The sequence below is a fragment of the Pseudopipra pipra genome, chromosome 4, assembly GCF_036250125.1.
Source record: "Pseudopipra pipra isolate bDixPip1 chromosome 4, bDixPip1.hap1, whole genome shotgun sequence".
NCBI classification, from domain to species: domain Eukaryota; kingdom Metazoa; phylum Chordata; class Aves; order Passeriformes; family Pipridae; genus Pseudopipra; species Pseudopipra pipra.
The window spans coordinates 75,990,831-76,004,500 of NC_087552.1; the positions used below are offsets into that span (position 1 = coordinate 75,990,831).

At 52.0% G+C, this 13,670-nt stretch overlaps 1 protein-coding gene across 5 annotated transcripts in view; it reads left to right on the top strand.

Moving 5' to 3' along the window:
- Positions 1 to 13,670, top strand: part of ZNF638 (zinc finger protein 638) — a 48,336-nt gene that overhangs the window by 15,895 nt on the left and 18,771 nt on the right. For all 5 annotated transcript variants that reach the window (XM_064653645.1, XM_064653641.1, XM_064653644.1 and 2 more), the window contains 10 exons: positions 4,849 to 4,910; positions 5,796 to 5,834; positions 6,912 to 7,219; positions 7,939 to 8,279; positions 8,636 to 8,782; positions 10,455 to 10,586; positions 12,001 to 12,059; positions 12,215 to 12,258; positions 12,914 to 12,985; positions 13,370 to 13,525. In XM_064653645.1, the coding sequence (XP_064509715.1) occupies positions 4,849 to 4,910; positions 5,796 to 5,834; positions 6,912 to 7,219; positions 7,939 to 8,279; positions 8,636 to 8,782; positions 10,455 to 10,586; positions 12,001 to 12,059; positions 12,215 to 12,258; positions 12,914 to 12,985; positions 13,370 to 13,525 (1,360 nt within the window). The remainder of the gene's footprint in view (positions 1 to 4,848; positions 4,911 to 5,795; positions 5,835 to 6,911; positions 7,220 to 7,938; positions 8,280 to 8,635; positions 8,783 to 10,454; positions 10,587 to 12,000; positions 12,060 to 12,214; positions 12,259 to 12,913; positions 12,986 to 13,369; positions 13,526 to 13,670) is intronic.

Here is a 13,670-nt window from a genome sequence, read left to right on the forward strand (position 1 = left end):
AGACATGCTCTGGGTGAGTGTTCCAGAGGCTGGAGCCTGGCTCGGGGGGACACACAAAATGCCTCCATTCATCCGGCCCAGCTCCCAGCTCTGAAGGGAGTCACAGTCCAGCCTTGAAGGGAGAATAAAAGGGAAAACTGGTGGATACTGGGAGATGAAAAACATCCTGGAAGCTGTGGCTTTTCCTGGAAAGCCCAGCGTTTGATATATCAAAAATGAGGGAGGGGGTAACGAAAAACATTGAATAATTCATTAATAATTTTTTCACGTGTTTATGTTGCACACAGTATTTGAGCAACGTGGGGAGAGGCTCTGGGGGGGAGGGACTTTTTGTAATTTGGCAAAATCCCGGAGGTTTTGGGCCCTGTTTCTGCTGTGAATTGAAAAACTGACTGACTGAAGGTGGGTTAGGGAAGAATAAACAGAAATTCCCAAGGTCTTTGCCCCGGGAAGCACTGAGGGCCAGGGAGATGGGCAGCTTGGAAGTGGGAAAGGAAGTCTGATTTAAAATAAAAATGGGTGAAATTGAACAAATCTGGGGGGGGGTGTTAATGAAGGGGAAAAGGGAATTAAAAAATTGAAGGGAAAAATAAAGGGAAGAAAAGGAGCACTTTGGGAAAGCGGGATCTGTGTAAACGGGAATTCTCCAGTCTCTCCCTTTCGGGAGCCTGGGAAAATGAAGCAAATGTTGTTACTAAAAATACTTGTTGACAAATTAGCTGGGAGGTTTTGGGGGTGGATGAAAGGTTATGAGCTCTTGTCCTGGTGGCCCTGCAGCACAGGGTGTGTTCCCAGACATCCTGATCCGGCTGCAGCCTCCCAGCCCCTGCTCCTGTCCCGCCTCCCTTGGCTCTGGCCTGGATTAGCTCCCTCCAGGGCAGTGCTCGGGGTCTGTGCACCTCAGGCCTCACGGGACCGGCCCTGGTGGCACAACAGTGGAGCCAAAGAACCAGAAGAGTGGAAGTTTTACTGCAGAAAAGAGAAGTTTGTTGAAGAAACCCTCGTCTTGTGGGTCAGCGAAGTGCAGCGAACGAACAGTCCCTGGGGTTTGGTTCTGCAAATCACCTGTCTCAGCTGAGACACCCTGCAGAGCTGCTCCAGCCCTGGGAACAGCAGCACGAGGACGTGGAGCTGCTGCAGAGAGTCCAGAGGAGGCCCTGGGGCTGGAGCCCCTCTGCTCTGGAGCCAGGCAGCAAAGGGCAGAGTGGGACCCCAGAGCAGCCGAGGGCGGAGGAAGGTGCTGAGTGAAGAAAAACTTCTCTTCATCCCACTCCTGAAGGTGCTGAGAGTCTGAAGGGCAGGTTCCAGCCATGTTACAGGGGGGGTTCCCAGTTCAGGTTTCTCACAGCTGCAGTTTTTCATAGCTGCCTTTAGTCCCCTCTTGGACTGAAGTCCAGACTCACCTCAGATTCAACGGGGCTGAAGGAGAAGCTGCGTTGCCCACTGGAAGAGAATTCCAGCACGTTCCCTGCCACTGGTTAGTAGAACCAGGGGTTTACACCTGGGTGTGAGACATCCTCCCCTCCATGTCCCTCCAGCCTGGCTCTGCCCTGGACGTGCCAGCACTGGAGCTGAGTGTCCTCTGGATTGAAAATCCCCTCTGTTGTTGCCCAAGTCGTCCTGCTGGCTGTCCCTGCAGCTCTGCCTTGATTATCTCCCCGAATCAAGGAGCTCTGATGAAATCCAAGCTGAAGATGGCCCGGGGGTGTCTGCAGTACCAAAACACAGAGGTTGGAGTGTCAGACAGAAAATGTATTTTCTCGCTCTTCTGTAAGGAAGAAACCATCCTGAACCTCCCTCCTGCAGACTCTGGTGTGTTTTTAAGGTGGTTTTTGGCTAACACACAGTTCAGAAGTCACAAGTTGTGGTATCTCCCATCTGCATCCGGAGTTGTGCTGGATCTGCCTGTGAAAAATAGATGTTTTTTGACTTGGAACCCTTCTGGTAAGATGTGGATGACCCTGGGGTGCAGTGACTGATGGCAGGTCAACAGGCCCCTCACCTGCCCGACACATCGTGGGTTTGGGGTCAGTGGAGGTGCCCAGGGGCTGAAAGGTGGGTTTGGAGCAGCATCCCAAAGGGGACAGATCCCACCTTGTTCCTGCTGTGTAGGGAGGGACGTGGTCAGTGCTGGGGAGGTTGGACTGGATGATCTCAGAGGGCTTTTCCCACCTCAGTGAGGCTGGGGAGGTCCCTGTGGCTCCCTCAGGGTTGTAGGAAAGGGAACCCTCACACAGGGTCGGCTTTTTGAGCCTTAAAAATGGGACTGGAGACATAAATTGGTGCTGCTTGACCTGGAAGGTGCTCTCAAAGATTGGTGTCTTCGTGTCCTGCAAGGTTTTCAGGGCAGTGTCCAGCTCTGCCCTTGGTCAGGTGGAATGTCACCTCCCCCTTGTCTCCTCTCAGCTGTTCCCAAACCCCTCAGTGTGTGAATATTCCACAGAGCAGCTCCATTCCCCACCCCAGCTCCTGTTGTGCTGGGATAACACAGTGGGATTTCTTCGCCTCCGGACACATCCCGTTTGGAATGCAGTGGACCTGCAGAGCTCCCAGCACAAGGGGATCCTGTTCCTTGTGCATTTGTCACAAGCTTTGTCCTCCCAACGGTGCAAAGGGACGGTGGCGGCGTCTTGGACCTGCAGTGAAGCCACGGGGACTCCTTGTTTTCCACGGAGAACTGCACTGGGAATTCCTTTGCTGAGGGGAGTGTGAGACTGGAAACACTTTGCTCCCTGCCCTGCTGTGTCAGGACGTGCTGGTGGTGATCCCTGAGGCAGAGGAGGGCGGGCTGGGATGAGGGAAGGGGGGAGTTGGGTTGTGGAGCAGCTGCTGGAGGAGTCTGGATGGAGGTTCTTCCTCTCAGCAGGATGTGATGGGAAGGGATCCTGTCCTGGGGGGAGGGATCCGTCTCTGGGGACTGAGGATGCCCAGAGATCCCTGGGAGTGCCCAAGGCCAGGCTGGAAGGGGCTTGGGGCAGCCTGGGCTGGTGGGAGGTGTCCCTGCCCATGGCAGGGGTGGGATGAGATGGACTTTTCCAACCCAGACTTTTCTGGGATTTTGTGATGAGTCTGTAGACAGTGGAATATTCCTGAAGACTGAGAAGGGCCAGGAATGAGTCAAAGAGGAGCAACATCCATAAATCCAGACTCCTGTGGCTCTGGGATGCAGGAGGGCTTTGGCACAGCAAAGACTTGGCAAAGAGAAGAACGTTGTCCTTGTCTGCTGGGAGGAGAATCTCCCTTTGTAATCCCAGGAACGGCATTGGATCAGCAGCTGGAGGCACTTGGAAACCAAATGCCCTCCCTGGGCCTCACTGGCACCGTGTCCCCTTCTCTGGCACCGTGGAAGGGGAATTCTGGGAGCCAAATTCCCTTTAATTTCTGCCAGCTCGTTTGATTCAGCCCTTGTGTCCTGGCTGAACTGACTGGAAAAATGGGATCCTTCGAACAGGATTGCTTAGAGATGGCCTGGAATTAGGGAAAACCAGTGTGTGATGGTGAATTGCTGCTCCTGACTCGTGAGCTGGGTGCAGAGTGATCCCAAACAGGTTTCCTGCCTCGTTTGGGGCAGTTGGGATGAGCAGGACGTTGGGAACACGGTGAGTGGATCCTCCAGGGCCTTTTGAGGTGGGTTGTCGGTGTCTGCAGGAAGCCACACCGAGTCCTGTGCTTCACATGCAGTTTAGTTGCACTGAGCCCCCGGGTTTCTGGGAGTTTGGGAGGTCCTGGAGCACATCTGAGCCGGTGGAGGGAGTGCCAGGAACGGCCATTCCCGGCCGGAGCTGGGCCCTGCCCAGGGGTCCTTCCCCTCCACCACGAGCTCTGTGTCAGAGCTTGGGCACAGGAACAGGAGGGTCTGGTGCTGCCAGAGACACGTTGGAGCATCTTTTGTCTTCCAGACCAGCCTGTGCTTGGGAAAAGTGCCGTGGAATTTCCCAGCTGGGAATTATTTACCCAGCCCGGCCTGCCAGCTGTGTTATACAGCTGTTGTTTTATGTTAATTATTACATGTCTGATTGTATTTTATGCTCTTAGAGCAGCTGGAGGTTGGTTTTTTAGGAATGTTTAATAATTATCACCGACACATTACACCTTAGAGTTTCAGGCCACGGGATATCCCTTCTCCAGAGCAAACTGGCTCCTTTGCCTCCCAGCTCCCCACACTGGGGGCTGTCTGTGCTCACAGTTAAACCTGAGCTTAAGGACTTGTAAGTAAGATTAAGATATTTCTCAAGCTCAAGGGCTTGCACTGTCTCTGCTGAACCCCTCAGTTTTCCTCAAGAGAAAGCCCTTGCTGAGGTTCTTTAATGTAGAATAAACCAGTGTGTGTGTGAAGAAGGTCCCGAGGCTCTGCAGTGACCTTTAGCTGTGATGTGATGGGGGGTGAATGTTCTGGGGCTCCAGGCATGGCAAGCCAGGCTGGGCTGGGAATGAGACTTGACTTGGAGATGCCACCTCTGGGGTTCTGTGTTCTCTGGGTTTGCTGGGGGTGCTCATTGGTCTGACAGCCTGTGAAAGCCATAATGGCTTTATTTCCTTTAATTTGCCCAGTTATTGGATCAGCCTTCCCTGATCTGTGTGGTGACAGCCCCCGGGGTGCTGGGGGGGTTAATTCCTCCATCTATTTCATGGAACACGATGCATTTTGTTCACCTCTGTGTTCTCTGACACCCTGTGGTGATGATGTCTTAGTGCTTTTAATATCCCAAGTGGGAATTTGACCTTAAGATCATTCCTAAGGTAAAAATGTGGTGGAAGGCAAAACACACCAACCATCACTAGAGACTGGGGGCAGTGCTGACATGTTCCACTCTCATCCAACCTCTCCGGGTGTCCTTCCCCCCCCAGGACTGGATCCTGCACCAGAACAACCCTTCCCACATCGAGAGCTGCCGCAAGCTCCGCCAGCAGTAAGGGACCTGCTTGGGAATGGCTTGGGAGGGATCATAAATCCCAGCAGGAATAAGGGATCTGCTTGGGAATGGCTGGGGAGGGACAATAAATCCCAGCAGCAGTGAGGGATCCACTGGGAATGGCTTGGGAGGGACAATAAATCCCAGCAGCAGTAAGGGACCTGCTTGGGAATGGCTGGGGAGGGGAGGGACAATAAATCCCAGCAGCAGTCAGGGATCTGCTTGGGATCCACTGGAATGGGTTGGGAGGGATAATAAATCCCAGCAGCAGTGAGGGATCTGCTTGGGATCCACTGGGAATGGCTTGGGAGGGATAATTAATCCCAGCAGCAGTGAGGGATCTGCTTGGGAATGGCTGGGGAGGGACAATAAATCCCAGCAGCAGTGAGGGATCTGCTTGGGAATGGCTGGGGAGGGGAGGGACAGTAAATCCCAGCAGCAGTAAGGGACCTGCTTGGGAATGGCTGGGGAGGGACAATAAATCCCAGCAGCAGTGAGGGATCTACTTGGGAATGGCTGGGGAGGGATAATAAATCCCAGCAGCAGTGAGGGATCTGCTTGGGATCCACTGGGAATGGGTTGGGAGGGACAATAAATCCCAGCAGCAGTGAGGGATCCACTGGGAATGGCTTGGGAGGGATAATAAATCCCAGCAGCAGTGAGGGATCTGCTTGGGATCCACTGGGAATGGCTTGGGCAGGGAGGGACAATAATTGCCCCCCAGTGCCACCCCTGCCGTGGGCAGGGACACTTTCCCCCAGCCAGGGCTCCAGCCTGGCACCCTCCCAGGGGTGGGGCAGCCTGGTTTTAGGGTGAAAGGTGGGGTTTGTGCTGCAGGTGGGAAGTTTGGCCGTTGCAGTGACCCCTGTGTTCCCCTGGCAGGTACCCGGAATGGAACCCCGAGGCTCACTCCTCCAGCAGGTGAGTGCCTCTGCTTCTCCACAGTCCCAGTTGTGGGCTGGAATTAAGGCAGGTCCTTTCCTGGTTTGGCCCCTGCAGCCTCTCACGGGGCTGTAGTTCTGGTGTACAATTAGGGGGGTGGTTCTGGGGGGTTTCTCCTAAGTTTGATAGGATCCCAGACTGGGTTAGGTTGGGTTGGGGGGACCATAAAGCCCATCTCATTCCACCAGGGAATTCCACTAGTCTTGGTCCAGTTAATCCCATTTGCAGCCTGGCCTCTGAGATCCCTTGGGAATGACATCATCACAGGCTGAAAAAACCCTGGAATTCATCAACTCCCATCTCTGGCCTTTGCTGCCTGTGATGAATTCTGTTTAAAAACACACCCTGTGCATTAATTCCCTTTGAAGCTCAGCAGAGTTGGGCTGTTTTGCTGCTTCAGCATTTGTGTTTTGCCTCGTGTACAAGTGGGGGGGATAGCACTGGAATTGGCCTTGGATTTTCCTGAGGTTTTGCATTAATTAGTCTGACATCCTTCCTGGGAAGCTGAGTTCCAAAGCTGGATGTGCAGGCCAGGCTGCTTTCCTTTCTCTCCTTTACAAACCAGGAGAAATAAAGCAAATAAACTTCTGAAACTTCCATGAGGAGAATAATCCCAGAATCGTGGAATGGTTTGGGTTGGAAGGGACCTTAAAGCCCATCCAGTGCCACCCCCTGCCATGGGCAGGGACACCTTCCACCAGCCCAGGTTGCTCCAAGTCCCGTCCAGCCTGGCCTTGGACACTTCCAGGGATCCAGGGGCAGCCACAGCTTCTCTGGGCAACCTGTGCCAGGGCCTCTCCACCCTCACAGCTGGGAATTCCTGCCCAATGTCCCATCCATCCCTGCCCTCTGGCACTGGGAAGCAATTCCCTGTGTGCTGTCCCTCCCTGCCTTGTCCCCAGTCCCTCTCCAGCTCTCCTGGAGCCCCTTCAGGCCCTGCCAGGGGCTCTCAGCTCTCCCTGGAGCCTTCTCTTCTCCAGATGACCCCCCCAGCTCTCCCAGTGCATTCCCCTTTCCCGCCTCGCCCCAGCTCTGGGTGTTCCCTCGTTCCCACAGGAATGCCGGGGACAGGAAGGAGAACCAGACCCCGAAGCACCGCTCCAGCTCCTCCAGCCCGAGCCGGCGCCGGTACCGCCCGGGGGGCTCGGGGTACCCCCCCCTGCGGCGCTGGCGCTCCCGCTCCCGCAGCCCCGGGCGCTTCCGCCGGCCCCGCAGCCGCAGCCCCCCCCGGTACCCGCGCCGGCCCAGCCCCCGGCACCGCTCCCGCTCCCCGCAGCGCTCCAGGGGCTCCCTGAGGCCCGGCTCCCGCTCCCGCCGCTCCTCCAGCTCCGAGCGCTCCTCCCGCAGGGCCAGCCGCTCCCAAGGTACGGGGGGATGGCGTGGCATGGGATGGGATGGGCATGGGCATGGGGACACCAAACCGCGACCTCCTGGCACTTCGGGAGCGCCCAGCTGCTTTCCAGAGGTTTCCCTGGAAAATCCTAACCCGGGCTGCCTTCTCTGTGTGCTTCCAGAGCTTTGAGAGGGTCTGTGGGACACAGGTCCAGGTGGGAAGCTGTGAAGGGACAGGCAGGTTCCAGGAGCTTTGATGAGGGGAAAACACAAACCCTGGAAGAGGAGGAGGGGGAGAAGCAACGAATAACCAAAATGTGAATTCTCCACAGAAAGCCAGCAGACAGGAAATTATTGTTGTAGCAGCTCGTTAAAGAATAATTAAAACCAACAAAGAGCAAGAGAAGGAGGCAGAATTTAGCAGAAGGCACCAAGATAGTAAGTACTGCTGGACCTCAGTGTGAGAGAGGAGTAGAGGCTTCAAAAATCCCTCTTTTCCATTCCCTGACATAGAAAATTAAACTATTTTTTGCATTTTCTTGTGTCCGGCCCTTGGGATTTTTGTAGATGTTGTTCTGGAGTGTCACATCCTGAGGTTTGTTAATATTTACTGAGAGGGTTCTCTAAGCTCAGGCAGTCTCAGGGTTGGCTCAGGAGCGGGTGGTGAAGCTGAAACTGTAGGAAAGAACAGGAGTATCTGTAAATTGTGTTTAGGGATAAATCCAACCCCCCTGGTTTCCCTCCCTCACAGACAGAAAGGCAGCACTCGAGGCCGTCATGAAAACCCTGGGGCCGGAGTTCCTGGCAGAGTTCAAGAAACACAAATCACTCCAGGCAGCTGTGCAGGGATCCTTGGGGTCGGGGAGATCCTCATCCACTCATGGCCCCCCGGGGAAGGTGTCTGGGAGCGTGAAGAAGCCACTGAAGACAAGTGCTGCTCCAAAGGCTCCCAAGAAGGACGGCTCTGCCGCGCCCGGGCCGAGCTCTGCCTCGGCCAAACCGGAGGAATCGGCCCAAAACAAGGAGGGGGAAGAGGATGAGGAAGATGAATCCGCAGGGAGCAGCAAACCTCAGTCTGCTTCTTACAACAGGGTGAGTTCCTGCGGGTTTTCTCTGCTTTTTGAGGGCTTGGTTGGTGTTTCCCTTCGGGGGGTCGTTGGCAGGGTGACCCATTCCGTGCGACACTGAGGTCTGCTGGCTGCAGGGAAGGGTGGGGATCCTGGAATCATGGAATGGGTTGGCTTGGGAGAGACCTTAAAGCCCATCCAGTCCCACCCCCTGCCACGTGTAGGGACACCTCCCACTACCCCGGGCTGCTCCAAGCCCCGTCCAGCCTGGCCTTGGACACTCCCAGGGACAGAGACTGGGGCAGAACAGCAAAACAACGAGACTGTGGCGAAATCCCTGACTTGGGAAGTGTCTGTTTTCCTTCCCTGTCCCGTGTGCAGCTGCTGAGGGAGGACCTGCTGAGCTGCGGGACCGTCCTGCAGATCTCGGACCTGCCGGACGACGGGTTTTCCGATCAGGACATCAAAAAGCTGGTGCAGCCCTTCGGCAAAGTGAGCGACCTGATCGTGCTGCGCTCCAGGAACGAGGTGAGCGGGGCAGGGAGCAGCCAGGCAGGGGACACGGGCACGGGGAACCTCGGGGCAACGAGGGGCACAGGGGCACGGGGAACCTTGGGGCAACGAGGGACACAGGGGGCATGGGGAACCTCAGGGCAACGAGGGGCACAGGGAACCTCAGGGCAACGAGGGACATGGGGGACACGGGGAACCTCAGGGCAACGTGGGACACGGGGGACACGGGGAACCTCAGGGCAATGTGGATAATGAGGGACAACAGGGAACCTCGGGGCAATGAGGGACACAGGGGCACGGGGAACCTCAGGGCAATGTGGGACACGAGGGGCACGGGGAACCTCAGGGCAATGTGGATAATGAGGGACAACAGGGAACCTCGGGGCAATGAGGGACACAGGGGCACGGGGAACCTCAGGGCAATGTGGGACACGAGGGGCACAGGGAACCTCAGGGCAACGAGGGACATGAGGGACACGAGGGGCACAGGGAACCTCAGGGCAACATGGCACTAATGACAAACTGCTGAGAAGCTTTAAGATCACACCTGTAATCTGGGAATAGCTGGAACTGGGAAACTGATACAAATTCAGACCCTGCATTTTTTCATTTTATTTTATATGTATGTGTATATGTATATATGTGTATGATTTATACATATAACTTATAGATTCTTAATATATAATATATTATGTTGTATATTATATATATACTATATGATATAATACATGTAATATATAATGTATTATGTTGTATATTATGCTATGTAATATATATAATATGTAATATATCATGTCTTTATCTATTGACATATATTTAATTTTACCTATAAATTATGCATTGGACATTATATATAATATAATACATTATAGATTACATAGAATGTATACTTTAATATCTATAACGTATATTATGTATAATATTTAATTTTACCTATAAATTATGCATTAGACATATATAATAACTTAATATGTTATAGGTTACACAGAATGTATACTTTGATATCTATAATGTATATTATGTATAGTATTTAATTTTACCTATCAATTATGCATTAGACATTATATATAATAACATAATATGTTATAGGTTACATAGGATGTATACTTTAATATCTATAATGTATATTATGTATAGTATTTAATTTTACCTATCAATTATGCATTAGACATTACATATAATATAATACATTATAGATTACATAGAATGTCTACTTTGATATCTATAATGCATATTATGTATAATATTTAATTTTACCTATAAATTTTGCATTAGACATTATGTATAATATAATACACTATAGATTACATAGAATGTATACTTTGATATCTATAATGTATATTATGTATAATATTTAATTTTACCTATCAATTATGCATTAGACATATATAGTAACATAATACGTTATAGGTTACATAGGATGTATACTTTGATATCTCTAACGTATATTATGTATAATTATAACTTATTTCTCTGTCACTTTTCAATTATTCTGTTCTATTCCCCCTGGGCCGTGGCAGCTGGGGGCAGTGGGGTGGTTGTGGTGTAACACAAATCCAGACCTGCCCGTCAGACCCCACCCGGATCGACCCCCCCCAGCCCCAGGGGCACACGCTGGCTGGGGAGGGATCCCCGGGAGCTGTGCCCTGTGCCTGGGCAGCCAGAGCAGGAACTCCCTGTGTTCCAGGCCTACCTGGAGATGAACTACAAGGAGGCCGTGATCGCCGCCGTCAAGTTCGGGGAGACGCAGCCGGTGCTGCTCAACGGGAAACGCATCCGGATCAGCGTGGCCGAGAAACCCCGGGCTGCCCCCGGCCAGGTGGGAGATCACCCCCTGAATGGGCTGGAGTTCTGCTCCAGGCACCCCGGGCTCCCCCCGGCCAGGTGGGAGATCACCCCCTGAATGGGCTGGAGTTCTGCTCCAGAAACCTGGGCACCCCCCGGCCAGGTGGGAGATCACCCCCTGAATGGGCTGGAGTTCTGCTCCAGAAACCTGGGCACCCCCCGGCCAGGTGGGAGATCACCCCCTGAATGGGCTGGAGTTCTGCTCCAGGCACCCCGGGCTCCCCCCGGCCAGGTGGGAGATCACCCCCCAAACTGGGCTGGAGTTCTGCTCCAGGCACCCCCCGGCCAGGTGGGAGATCACCCCCTGAACGGGGCTGGAGTTCTGCTCCAGGCACCCTGGGCACCCCCCGGCCAGGTGGGAGATCACCCCCTGAACGGGGCTGGAATTCTGCTCCAGAAACCTGGGCTCCCCCCAGCCAGGTGGGAGATCAACCCCTGAATGGGCTGGAGTTCTGCTCCAGAAACCTGGGCACCCTCCGGCCAGGTGGGAGATCACCCCCTGAATGGGCTGGAGTTCTGCTCCAGAAACCTGGGCTCCCCCCGGCCAGGTGGGAGATCACCCCCTGAATGGGCTGGAGTTCTGCTCCAGAAACCTGGGCTCCCCCCGGCCAGGTGGGAGATCACCCCCTGAATGGGCTGGAGTTCTGCTCTAGACACCTGGGCACCCCCCGGCCAGGTGGGAGATCACCCCCCAAACTGGGCTGGAGTTCTGCTCCAGAAACCTGGGCTCCCCCCGGCCAGGTGGGAGATCACACCCCAGAATGGGCTGGAGTTCTGCTCCAGGCACCCCCCAGCCAGGTGGGAGCTCACACCCCAAACTGGGCTGGAATTCTGCTCCAGGACCAGGTGGGAGCCTCACACCCCAATCCAGGCTAGAATTCTGCTCCAGACACCCCTGGAAACACAGGGAGGGGGTCAATGGCTTCAGCTGCAGAAACAGCAGCTTAAAAAATCCATGGGAAGTGCTCTTCCCCATCCCAGAATTCCCCTTCTTTGGTAAAAATGGATATGCAAGTGCACTCCCTCGTTCCAGATTTGCCTTTTCCTTGCTTAAATTTGGGATGCAGATGTGTGAATGCTGATGGAGATCTGTGAATAATAGCAGTTTAGCAAGCAGTGAAAGATGCCAGCTGTATTTATATGTATGTTAAATGCTATTAATTATTAATACTACTTTTAAAAATAATCCTGTTTATATGTGTGTGTATGTCTACACAAACAGATTTATAAAAAGTATAGACCATATGTGAAAAATAACAACTGAACACTGAAGAATACAACATATACTTTATATCTACTTAACAACTATTGATAATTATTAATGATTTTTATGGGGCCACACATATTTACAAATAAAGTCCAAGTCACTGTTTTTCTTTCCATTCCAGGTCAAAAAGACCATTAAAAAACGAGTTCTGACTGTTAAAAAAACTTCAGCAAGTACCAAGTGAGTGTTGCCTTTGCATAAATTAGAGTTAATGGCTGGGAACCACATGGGCTCATATCTGTTTGTGGGGTTTTTTACTGGGTTTGAGCTTTTTAAAGCTGGTTTAATATTTGCTAATTGTCTTTAAAACTGATTATTTTTTATTCTCCCAATAGAAAAGTTCCAACCACCAGCACCAAGACCCCCAAACCCCTGGCAGGTGAGACTGGGGGGAGGGTGTCTGTTGTCTTTATTAATTGATTTATTGGCTTGGTTGATTTATTTTATTGCCTTTCCTGAGCGAGCCTCACTTAGGGGGCAGCCATGATTTCTGAGGGAAATGGTGGTTTTTACAGATCTATTGATTCATTCCTCAGCATCTTCGTGGGGCTGAACTGCTGGGTTAGGTGTTGGGTGGGTTTTTTGGTCCCATCAGTTGAATTGCTGCAGATTAAGCTGATTTTTGTGTGTATATTGTACATATGTGTGTATATTATGTGTAATGTTCTATTTTATTGTTATATTTTATTTCTATTATACTTTATTATTATAATCACTTTCCATCTTTTATGGTGTTATTATATTATTGCATGTTATAATGTCTTTTTCTTCACAGTAATATAATATCAATATTACTATAATATAGTAATATAATATCAATATTACTATAATATTGATAAGCAATATTTGTCTCAACAATTAATTTATTATTAGCATGCATGTGTCATATTGCTGTGCTATTTTACTGTAGTATGTGTATAATATATATATATAATATATATATATATGTAATGTATGTATAATACTTTATATTGGTTTTAAGTTACATATAATCAGCATTTCTGCTGACACCTGGTTTTGGGGTGGTTTTGTAGGTAAAAAGGAAAAGCTCAAGAAGTCAGCAGTGCCAGGAGAACGAAAGGTGAAGAAAACCCCGAGTGCTGCAGGTGAGAGGAGGGAGGACTTTCCCTCTTCCCTGGGAAGCAGGGGGTGCTTTCCCTTCCCAGCACAGCATTCCAGGCTGGCAGCCCAGCTTTCCTCACCTCTCCTGGCCTGGTGGATCACTGCACAGGCAAACCCCCTCCTTGCAGGGGTTGTCAGGGCTGTTTGTAGGTCGGGAATACCCACTTCCCTGGGTTTTTGGCTGAGTTTGGGGCAGAGCTTTCCCTGGGTGTCCATTTCCTGTCCGTGTTTAGGGAGGAGCAGGGATTTATTACTGGGAGGCCCCTGAGTGTGGGACAGGAGATGCACAGTGCAGCTCGTTGTGCTGCTGCAGATGGATTGAGTGACCTGTAGAAACCAAACGTGCCTTTTCCTGCTGTCCCTGCCAGAACCAGCTGAGGATGGAGACCCCGAGCCCCCGGCAGAGCCCGGGCTGGAGGCTGAGGGAGCGGAGCCGTCGGATCCAAGGAGTGTCCCGGAGGAGGATGGAATCCCAGAGCCTGCAGTGCCCATGGAGAGCCAGCCCAGCCCCTCACCTGTGCCAGGTGACCTGGGTCTGTCCTGCCCTGTTCCATGGGGGATGTGCAGTTGGACAGGGAGGTGTTTTATGGATTTATTGCTCAGGGAGCCCGTCCCAGCCCCCTCAGGCACTGGTGCTGGGTGTGCCTGGGGTTCATAAAGCTTTAATTA